The following is an 11555-nucleotide window of genomic DNA, read 5'->3' on the forward strand; positions in this document are numbered from 1 at the left end:
CTGTACTTTATTTAGGGCTTTCATGAGCTGTTCTCCATTTTAAGCCCAGAAGAGAATAAAAGCATGGGATGAATTACTGACATAAACTACATACAAGAAGTTAAGCTGCAAAAGCCCCTTAGAAAACCAAAGCAGAAATTCCTGAGTTGCTCTAGGCTTTTGTTAAATGCTTGGCTCTGTCTAGAAGGATTTCTGATGGTGGCTGTTGACTTAAAGCCAATGAATGGGAGAATTTACAGTGGAAATAAGTATTTGTAACCTTGCAGTTACTTTCTGTAAGATTTTAACTACCTCCCTCCAACCTGTCAGAAACAATTTCCATGTTACTTTAAACCAAGTAAAATCTCCTACCTAAAGGGCTGAGAGGTATGAATATACAGGTTAAGTTGCATTTTAGTTTGTTTCCAGCCATTAAAATGATTTTAGAAAAATACATCTTGAGGCATTTAAAAGAAAGGGGGGAGTTACCTAGTGACCCATTTTGGTATTACATTTCATAATTACTGGCTTTCTGGCACAGTTAAAAGAGGAGGTGATTTGTCCCACAACTCATTACCCTGAGAAAACTCACATCACCAAAAAACAACAGAAGGTTGAAAAACATGAAAACGCAGATTTTCATTGATATTCTCATGCTGTGGGTTAACAAAAAAACACCACACAAACAAAACCAACTTGTAACTGAGAAACCATTAGTGTTTGTGCTGAAGTTGGGAGTTCTTCCTTAAGATCATGTTATTCTAACTCTAGAACCCATAAAAAGACACAGTTGTTGCCCTTATGTTTAGAGCTCAAGGTCTATTGACCAGCTGCCTGGCTACCAGCCATCCCTGAAAGCCAGCAGCTCCTGCAGCTCCTGAGGAGCCAGCAGGCCCACCTGGAGCTCCTCAGCAGGACCTGAAACCCACCCACGACGGAGATGGAGCAGATGAAGCCCCCCAGCTTGCTGTGCCCTTCCTGCTGGAGTAATCTCTCTGCTTCCTCTGTTTTGTGGGTGCTCTGCTGGGCAGGTGGATGCAAGCCCCTGGGCCTCCTTCCTCTGGCTGTGCTGAGTGTTCCCTGGATCCTGCAGGGGTGGGTGCAGGCTGGTGGGGTGGGCACCAGCAGGGTGTCTGTACTGCTGGGGACAGGCTGGGGTCTCCTGGGGGGGCTGAGCCACCTCCCCTGGGTGCTGAGAGCCACACTGTGTCCTGCTGGTAGAGGGGACAGAGGAGGGGTGTTTTCCAATGGCCACTGCTGCCCAAAGAGTTCTTCTGGTGGGTAGAGAGGGAGAGCAGGGGATTCTGCACTGGGGTCCTGGCCCTGCTGGGTGTTCCTGTGCCTCCTGCAGCCCCCAGGACAGCGCAGGGGGGGTGTCAGGGCTGGCACTGCTGCACCAGAGCCCAGAGATCAGCTCCAGGCTCCTAGGCACGGTGGGTGTTCAACCAGCCCGGCCTCCCCCCGGGTCCTGCCTCCCCCTCCGCTCCCAGCCGGAGCTGCTGGAGGCGCCTGCATCGCCCACCAGGGCTCTCAACCAACTGCTCTGGCTCCTCAAGCCCCCCCTGCTCGCAGAGCGATCCTGGCAGCGGTTCCTGCTGCTCCCTCTCCAGTGGGGCTTGTGCTGATCAGCTCAAGACCCTGCCCGGGTTGCTCTTGTCTCACTGGTTTTGTTCTCAGTTCCCTTCTTTCACTTTGATGCTTCTTTTTCTTTCCATGGCCTTCAAGGGGTTTTTTTGAAGTGGTTTTGCAGTTATTGGGTTGGTGTCTTATATTGTTGTAAACGATCACGTACAGCTTCACTTGTGACTTACAAAAGTCCTTGATTTCTGTAAACAGCTAGTTTCAATTTGCTTCTTTTTCACTCTATTCTCTTAAGGCAAGAAAAAGCCACTTTAAGCCTGGCACCAATTCCAAGAACAATAAAAAGCCAAATCAGAAAGAGTGACAACAACAGAAAACAAATGAAAAAACACAATATGATTTGGAAATTATTGGTTTTTAAGCCCAGGGATGAAGTCTGCCAGATCTGTGATACAGAAGACTGCATGAGCTCTTGGAGAAAGCTGGGGGTGCTGAGGGGCAGCAGCTGTCAGGAGCTTGTGTCTGTGTTTCTGCCTCCCTGGGTATGCTTCCCTCATCACAGCTCAATTCCTCCTGGACTGCAGGTTCAGGAAGTTGCTTTAGTGCAGAGCAGGTGCCATATGGTAAACCTGCCTTTTTCTTTTTTTTCTCCCAAAAAGAACTTGAGAGAAACCCCATCACCCTGAGGTGACACAGGCATGAAGACAGAGAATTCCCCACAGCCCTGAGCGTGTGCCCATGCCCCTGAGTGGAGCCATCGGCTGCTTCCTCTGCTGGGAGGATAAGGATCTTCTAATAACCTCACAGTGAGACCACAGTCATGAGATTATTTTTCAGGGCATCCCCTACAACTGCTTTAAGAACTCATTTGGGTGAGGAATTCCAGCTTAGTACCAATCTTAATGTCAGGAATTTACTCACAATTTCACTTCTGCTATTTTGTTTTCTTGACGAACAGCAGTGACCAAGCTCCCACAGAGCAAACCTGCTGACTCCAAACATGACCTTTCCCCACCTGCTTCCCAAATGCCAGCTCAGGAGCTCAAGAGACAAGAGGGGGACTGGGCAGGAGGCACAACCAGAAGTAGGAGACCCTGAGTGTCTTAGGTTGGCACTGGTGGGCACAGCAGAAGAGCAGAGGAGACGTTGAGTCCCTCCTTTACGTAAGAGAAGGGACACTACTGGGAAGTGGGCAGCTGTGGAAGGTTCACCCTTTACTCACCAGTCTGGGTGACTCTGGCTTCCTACAGTGAAGGGGAGAAACCTTTCCTCATAGTTCAGGTCAGCATAAGAGCAGAGCTGGGAGCAGGGAGGGAGCTGGTGTTTTCCTTCAGTGCTCCATGCTGTCTCATCCTGTGGCAGCCTGCAGGTAGGAGAGATCAGTAGGTGACACAGAACCTACCATACCTGGACTTAACTGTGATGCTTTTACTTATGTGCAAAACCCTCCCCAGTGCTCAGCCTGAGGCTGGACCGCAGTTCTCCCAGTTTGCCCACCTGGAACGGCTGGTGCTGCTCAGTGCTGTGAGTGGTTGCTGCCAGAGCCCAAGGCGGAGCTGGTGGTAGCCCTGGGGAGTCTCCATCTGCAGAGAAAGGCACCTCTCACAGTCTGTTTTCATTTCAGTTCACTTAAAGCAAAATTAGTGGAAAATACAGGAAGGCTTTCAGTTCAGGACACAAAAACATCTCTGCTGTTCTCAGGATGAACAACACCATGCCGAGGTGCAGACAGGTCTGCTTTCTAAGATCATGCAGCCTGTGCACCCTGGCCAGGCACCAGCTCCTGTGGGGCTCTGGGATCCTTCCCATCCTGGGACACCCGTGTGGTTTAGATGAACGAAAGATGGCAAAAAGTCCTGTGTTACAAAGATGTGACATGCAGGAACTGAATCCCCATGGCATATTTCATTGCTGAGTGAGTTGCAGTTTAATGCCAGATCAAATCAAGATTACGTTTCGATTCAGTTCAGCAAGTTCAATGTTCCAGTTCAAGCAGAACCAACCTGAACTGAAATCTTTCTTTCTGAGCTAACTTCCTGTGGAATTTATTAGGAACTGTGTTTTCTTTTGACAAGTTGTATCGATGAGCAACTACCAACCAGCTCACGTGCTGTGACCTGCACAACAAATGTTCATCACCAATTTCCACTGCTCTTGCTGTGCAGATGAGCAGGGTAACCTGGGCTCTAACCTAAGACTGAAAATACTTGGTAACTTGATTTTTTTTATGGTTTATTTAAATTTAGGGTAACAAATGTGTTCTGGCAAGCCAACAACTCAGTGTGGCTGTCTTGGGCACAGACCAGACCTGGTGCTGTTAAAGCTGTGGGGCATTTGTTCATTTTTGTAAAAGGCAGCTTGGAAGGACGTGTTGGAGGAAATATGTCAAAGAGACAGAATCACTGTGACATGAAACACTGCAAAGACACACAAACAAATTAAGTAAAGCTTTAAGAAATGTTTTGAGAACTCCCTAGGTATAAAACATGACTGTACAAGAAGATTCTGTGTCATAAAAACACAGTAAATTGTTTACTTTAAAACATTCCCATTCTTTTTCAAGGAAAACAATTTGCTTGAACTGCCTCTGACAACACAGAACTTGGCATGGACTGAAACTTAGAAGTTAAACCTTGGGAGCATGTGCAAAAAACAAACTGCAAACCATGTACCTGCCTCCTTTCTCTCCTTGTCTTTGGCTTCAGCCACCAGGGATGTGAGGATGGATTCACGGAGCTGCCGCTGCAGCGGTGAGAGCAGAGCTGGGTGGGCTGTGCCCCCCTCCTCCACACCCCCCCTCTCCAGGCAGCACTGGGACTGTTGCAGGGCTTGACACCCACCATTTCTAGGTATTCTGCCTCTACCTGAAGGAAGCCTTTCATCTCCAGTCCTCAGAGGAAGTGGTTACAAGATAAAGCTCTCAAAGCAGAGTACCTGCCTGGATAATTGATGAACAAAAGAAAACAAGAGCAATAAATAGTTGCAGAGATGTGACCTGCACCTGCCTGCCCAGATGAATGTGCTGAAATGCCAGCTGTGTGCGGAGAGTGCTGGGGACACTGCGGGTCACACCTGGGACACCCAACAAAAATGCTGATAACTGATAACTCAAATCATTAACACAACTTATTTGCTCCCTGTAATACATGTCCCATGGAATGGCCAGAAAATTGAGTTAGACACTGATTACTCTGAGAAGGACAGTGGTTCCTGAGAGCTGACAGGAGCTGGCTGACACAGAAGCCTTTTATAATAGCTGTTTAATTACACAGTTATTTTTCTGATGCAGAGTAAATATATTATCTCAAAATGAGCCTCAATATAACATAGGTAGTGTACATTCTCCATTGTTTCAATGTGATGAAGCAGAACAGTGCTTCTCAGACACCTTCTCAGGTGTCTCCCAGCCACATTCAGGTTGCCTGAGTTGTGTTCTCTCTCTTCCACAAGATGCCAAAGGAAACACTTTTGAGACACCTTGGAAGGAAAGTGACTTGATGAGGAGCTGCTGATGTTTCTGCCTGTTAGAGGAGCCTGTTCCAAGAGTGGAGGTCCACCTCGGACAGCCACAAAACCAAAGCCACTGGTTTGAATTGATTGATTTGATCCCTTTGGGAACCAAGAGTGGATGCTCCTGTCAAGGCAGGAACTGGAGCTGAGAGTGCTGAAGGGTCCTCCTGGGGCTACATCCTGAGGTCTGAAACCCCTCAGAAAGGTGATGGTGAGGAAGGGATAGGACCACAAATGTGCAAAACCTTCTGAGGAAGATGGTGGGTGCTGATACTCAGCAAACAGTAACAAAAAAACACCCAAAGCCAGAAGGGGGGGCAAGAGGAGGGGAAGTCCACTTACTCACTGGAGCTGCTGATAATCTAGAGAGGACACTGTAAGCACATGGGAAAAGGGCAAAGGGATGCTGAGCACTGGAAGTCCTGCACACTGACATTTTTCAGGTCTTTGCCGAACACCTTCCCCAGAAGGGTCTGGTGGAGGACATGGGGATCCTGCCCGTTTCCTACAGCACTGGCTGCTGGGGGATGCTCTGGCAGATAAAGCAGGATTTGCTGTGGAGAAGAGAGATCACAAGAAGGCAACTCTTTCCTCTTCTCTCTTCACCACAGACCATTTCTCACATGTCAGTGCAAAAGCAGAACCTTCTTCATTTTCCTGAGGCTCAGTAAAAAGTGTCTGTGAGGAAGCACCTGAACGGCCAAGTGCCCGAGGGCAGCACAGCATATAGTGCAGCTCTTCTGGACTGGTAAGACAAGAGGAGGAGGAGGAGGAGGGTCTACGAAATGTCCGAGACACCAGGGCGTGTCAGGAGCTTCTTGCAGAGGTGCAGGAAGTATAAAAGCCCAAGTTTCCCAAAGAGGGTCCCTGGCAAGAGCTGCTGCATGGGAACAGATGATGCTCTTCCTCACCTTGTGACTGCATTTCTGTTTGAAACAAGACCATGGATGGTGGTGAGTACCTGTTCTGCAGCCTCTGGCTGTGTCTTCAGCTTTATTAATAATGCCCAAATTCATGCTCTGTGACACAGGGATGATGCACTTTTTGAACAACATAAGAAGTTCTCCTTTGAAATAATTAAGATGTAAAAACTTGGCGGTTCATGCCAAATCACAGAGGGCTAATCTGGTACCACTGGGAAAATAACCCACTTCTTGTGTGCTGGTTCAGCCCCCAGACTAGCCCTCCTTTTCCAAGCAGGGATTTCCCTGGATGGAGCCCAGGGGTGTCCCACAGGCAGGGCCTGAGAGTGAAGCCACAGACAGTGCAGCTGGGCTGAGCCCTGCGCAGAACCAGGGAGTAGAGCTCTGGTGTCCTGGCCCTGAAGGGGACACTGGGGAAAAGGGACACTGGGGAATGCAGAATGCTCCAGTGGTGCAAGCTGGAGGGACTGGGAACAACAGGACACCTGGGAAGAAGCAGGGATGGGGCAGAGGGAATGTTCTGCTGCATGCATCCTTGCAGCTTCTAGCTATCAATGGCTTAGGAAATCCCTGGATCTTTAATTCCCTCCATCCAAATCAACACATCAAACCCCAGCTGGGCCCACTCACCTCATTTAAACTTCTGGCCTCCACAATATCATGCAAGTGCTTTGCAGGTTCTTGTTTTAAGGGGCTCAGTACTGGAGGGTAGAGCTGTTCCAACTTGATCTAATTGTATGACACAAAACAGAAAGAATTAGCAAGAATCTGACAAAAAGGGTATGATTGTATTTCTGCTTTAGGTTTTTTGCCCTACAACTATATTACAGAGATATATTCCAAAAGAAACATTTCACAGCACTGGAAATTTTTTTTTACAATTATGTAGGAAACACGATAAAGGTCTTTTCCAACCAAAATTATTCTATGATTGGCATTCTTAAGAACCAAATTTCTGAACTTGTTTCTCTCTGCTTGATTTGTCTTTCCTCAAAGGAGTTGAGGCAGATGAGTAACTTTCTTCTGTAACTATGAACACATGAAACAGAACCCTGACTTGGTTTCTGTGGGTCTGATCACTCCTGAAATGATGTTGTCTTCCTCTACAGTTGTAAGAAGCAGAGGGGATTGGGGAGAGGAGAGAGTAGGCACTGAGCCGTTAACTGCCAATAATCATTATATCATTGAGGTATGATGAATTTTTCTCAGAATTAACCGGTTCTTTCCCCAAAAGCTTACTATACTGATGGTGAAGAGGCACCAGAAACTGGTACATCTTTGAAGACATAAGCAGCACATTACTCACTGCCTATGCACATGCCAAGGGGCTCCAGACTGAAACTTCTTGCTTTGCAGTTCTGGCCAACGGAAGAACAGTCTCTCACCAGGAGGGTTTAGCCAGAGCAGGTTTGCTCAGTTTTGCCCATGCTCCCTAGAGCATTCCCACTCCTGCTTTTCACTTGGTGCATTCCTCAGCCCCAGCAGCTGGCTCTGGCTAAAGCCTGACCTGCTGGGGTAGGAGCTGACCTAGAGCTTCATTCTGCAGGATTCTGAACACCTGTAAACATCCTACATGGTTGTGCTCCTGCTCCTCTTTCCTCCTCAGTGCAGACTTTCTGCTACCACATGCTTCTTACTGTTAGACGCTTTTCTGGGCACACCTGGGGAGATTCACTGCTGCTACAGCTTCTTTTAATTTGCTTAAGATCAGCTGCTGATGCTGAGGGACATTCATATACACTGGGTGGGATTCACCTGTCCAAGCGTAGCGACCGCTTTGGGATGAACTGCACCCAAAGGCCTGGACCCTGCCTCAAAACACCTGCTGCCTTCCCTTTGCTATCCAGGGAGCCTTAACACCTGGCCAGATGTCAAGGGCTGGAGTTCTCTATGCAGAAAGATTTTTAATTCCCTCCCTCCAAGCCCTGCCATTGGCAGCAGAGACTAGACCCCTTCCCTCTTTGATCTGCACAATTCTCCATTCCACCTTTCCCAGGTCTCCTTGCTCTTGAGAGGTGCAGGACACCCCAGCATCCCCACCTGAGGAACAGGGGCTGACAGGGGCTTTAGAAAGCTCTAAATCATTTGCTGTAATGGGGTTTTGTTGACTTTTTATAATTGAGGTTTCTAGTTCAACTGTTTGTGGGGACTTCTGAGGGGTTTTTTTTCCTTAATATTTTGAGGAACAAAACTTTAAGAAAATACCCACAGCAGAGAACTGCCAGAGGAGGAAAAAAAAAGAAAAAAAAAAAGAAAGAAAAAGATAAGACAGCTACCTAAAATTGCCTATTCAACTCCAGAGCATGTCTCATTACCTCTCTGCAACTCATTTTCTTCTCCTCCCTCCCCCTGCCAGTCTGGACCCCAAAGAGCACTGCAGGGAGAAGCAAGTTTCATCCAGGCTGCCTGAATCTGGTGACACTGGGACATGCTCCCCAGACTGGTGTGGGAGGACCACGAGGCTGCTCTGCCTCTGGCTGTGCCTCCCCAAATGTGTAAGCTGAGGTGAGGGGACAGAAAGAGAGAGAAACAGTGGAAGCTTTTTTAATATTGAAAAATTGTTTTGACATTTAAGACACTTGAAACAGCAACCGAGATATGGGGGGAAAAAAAGGGTGAGAAATCTTCAAAGGAATGATACTGTGCTGAACTGTTTCAGGATCGATGGTTGAGTCACTTTATCAGTCCTATCACGTTAGTCACGTCACAGTGTGTTAAGAAAGAGAATAGAACAGCAACTCACCAGGGCTGCACACTCACGACTTTACAGAGTAAGGCCTGGGCTCGTCCTGGGGCTTGAAAAGGAGGTGCAAAAGAAAGCAGAGGCAGGTGGTACTGTGCTGAGGGGGCAGACCCCTGGGCTGGCCCTGCTGGGGCATCGCCTGGCACCGCTTCCCTCACAGGAGGTGGCTGGAAACCGCAGGCCCAGAGACGCCAAGAGTAGTGCTGATGGACTGGGATTTAGCTTGGTGCCTTTCCAGTGGGGACTGAGAAGGGCACTTCACCCCTGCCTCCTTGTAGGAAGCTAATTCCCTGCGAGGCCTCAGCTCCTGCCCATGTGGGTGAGGTGGGCCAGAAGAGGTAATCATTCCCCACCAACTCCAGGAGTCCCCAGGAAACCAGGCTAGTAAGAAGGTGGAACAGAAGACCAAAGACTTCAATGGCTGGGGTTGGCCCCCATGCCTGTATCCCAGAGAAATGACTGCCTAGCCTTGCTTCAATTCACATAGCAGGTTTTAATGATTTGGGCTTTTGGTCTATTTCCTGTGTGTAACACACACAAGTTAGATCAGCAGCTTGAAGGGGGAGATGGCTGCACCAGATCCTCACCAGACCTCTTCCTGCAGTCTGGGACTGGTCAAAGTGAAAGCCATCAAACAGAAAATACAGACAGAGGCATTTAACCAAGCCTCCCCCCTTACTCCTCAAGCCCAGCCTTGGCATACTCTGCTCCTGACTGCCAACTGACCTGGCAATGCACTCTTGCACTTTTCAGATTCCCCCAGGAAGACTCAGAGAAGGTGAGGGGTGTATGAGTACCCAGCTGCAGCAATATAAAAAACAAAAATAAGGGGGAGAAGGTGAGGCACAAACTTCTACAAGACAGAGTGGGAAGCTCACAAACAGCTCTAGGGAGAAGAAGTGTGAGGTTTTCAAGTGTGGCTGAGGATCTCTCACCCACACATCACCACTCATATAAACAAGTCTCCGCAATCACAGACACCAAAGTAACCGTTTTTGTTATTAGTGACACTACTGCATGTGACACTGGCACAATGGTTGCAGTTACCTGAAGTAGTAGAAGTTCATCCTCTCAGTCCAGTGCCATACCTGAGCAGGGCTGGGTGCCAAGGAGCTCTGCAAAGAAACAGAACAGAGCTGTGGACATCTGACTGCTAAGCACAAGAGGGGTAAAGAATCAGTCACATTCATGAACAAACAGGTCAGGAGAACACCACACTCCCTACAAGAAACAAGAAGCTGAGAGCCAAAGGCATCTCCTGCTTCTGTCCCAACTCAGTAGTCCTGGGCCAGGCAATCAGCAGCAAAGTGAGGGGCTGCAGCTTGGGAAACTGTCCAGTACCCGGACGGGTATCCTAGGATGAGCAGCACAATGCTCAGAACAGCAGACACCAGCTCTCCCTCAAGGAAGGGCACATGTGCTCATGCCAGAGTAGAGACCAGGACTTTTTCACAGTTATCAGCTCTCACTGGAGCTTAAGCAACTTTCAGTCACAACTGCCTGAGGAAGATGCTGGTAAGTGCTTTAAATAGAGCACAGAGAAAGCTTTCACTGGCCTCTGTGCCCTGCTAACCACAGCAGGAAGAACTGCTTGTCTGAGATTGCTCGGACAAGTATCACATCTGGCTCTGAGTTTATTTTTTTTCTCCCAGCTGTGAGCATCCTGCAACTCCATGTCCAAAGAGACAAGCAGTAAATTTCAGCCAGCTTCAGCCCTGTTTACCCTGCAGGGCTCAGAGCCTTCCTGTTCTGCAGCCCAGCCACCACCCTGCCAGGAACACCTAAGCCAAGCTTACTGCACTCACAGCTCTATGTTCTTAGGTGGGTTGAGTGGCACAGGAGACTGGCTGCTGACTGGCTGCAGGAGAAAAAAATTATGTACAAAATAAAAATGGTTACACTATGCAGTCCTTAGCTATCAACCTTCACAGATAGAACAGGAGGGCCCAGACTCCTGAGGCAGCCTATGCTCTGACAGTAATTTGTTATGTGGCCCTGGGTTATCCTGTTGGCATCTTCATTGGGTTTGAGCTCACCCAGCTGAGAGGGGCTTGGCAGGGTTGAGAATGCCATGGTCAAGTACACTACCACTGCTTTTCACAGTGAGCATCATGTGGAAACCCCCACTCAACCGCTAACACTAACACAGTGTCTCCTTCTCCTGCAGGTCAGCAGCTAAAGGTCACCCTTATTTTCAGCCTTCCTCTAATTTTTCAGGTAAGAAGTTAAATACAACATGGTTGAAATACAGCTGCATTTGTGTTGTGGGTAGAGGGAGATCTTGAAAACTCTGACAGGCAAAAAGCAGCCACCCACAGCCCTGTGGAGGTGTGGGGACATGGCTGCTGGGAGGACAGGGCTGCTCTCCCCTGGGCCCAGCCCGTGCAGAGGTGGGCAGTGAGCCACAGAGCTGTGCTGGAAACCAGAGGAAACACTAACAATAATGAAAACAAAGAGAGAACAGAAACAATGACACATACAGTGATTTTAAGACAGTCTGGGCTGTTAGAACCAAGTCCCCTTCTAGCACCAAACTGAGCATTTTCAGGAAAGACAAAAGCCTCCCATGCTGACAAGCCAGCTCGCCGCTCCTCACCAACACCTGCTGAAGTGCTGGGGCTGGGCTGAGGGCAGCACTGGTCAGCCCCAGGAGGAACAGTTCAGCATCTTCGTCCACCTGTTCCTGCTCTGGGTACATCTGAAGCACGAAGGAGAACCCAAAGCCCCAAGTTCTGCTCCTGAACTGGGGCCAGGCCCTGGCACTCACATTCCCACAGCTACTGGAGCAGCCTCGGCCACAGCACCCAGCTCTGCGAGAG

The 11555-nt window shown here is 48.7% G+C and overlaps 1 protein-coding gene across 1 annotated transcript in view; it reads left to right on the forward strand.

Annotated features, from left to right (window-relative positions):
* Nucleotides 1-6013: 6013 nt before the first annotated feature.
* The window catches only part of CCR7 (chemokine (C-C motif) receptor 7), a 7881-nt gene continuing 2339 nt past the window's right edge, over nt 6014-11555 (forward strand). The window contains exons 1-2 of the mRNA XM_009994167.1: nt 6014-6023; nt 10904-10953. Coding sequence (XP_009992469.1) covers nt 6014-6023; nt 10904-10953 — 60 coding nt within the window. The remainder of the gene's footprint in view (nt 6024-10903; nt 10954-11555) is intronic.

Source organism: Chaetura pelagica, unplaced genomic scaffold (genome assembly GCF_000747805.2).
Source record: "Chaetura pelagica isolate M959 unplaced genomic scaffold, ChaPel_1.0 scaffold963, whole genome shotgun sequence".
Classification (NCBI taxonomy): domain Eukaryota; kingdom Metazoa; phylum Chordata; class Aves; order Apodiformes; family Apodidae; genus Chaetura; species Chaetura pelagica.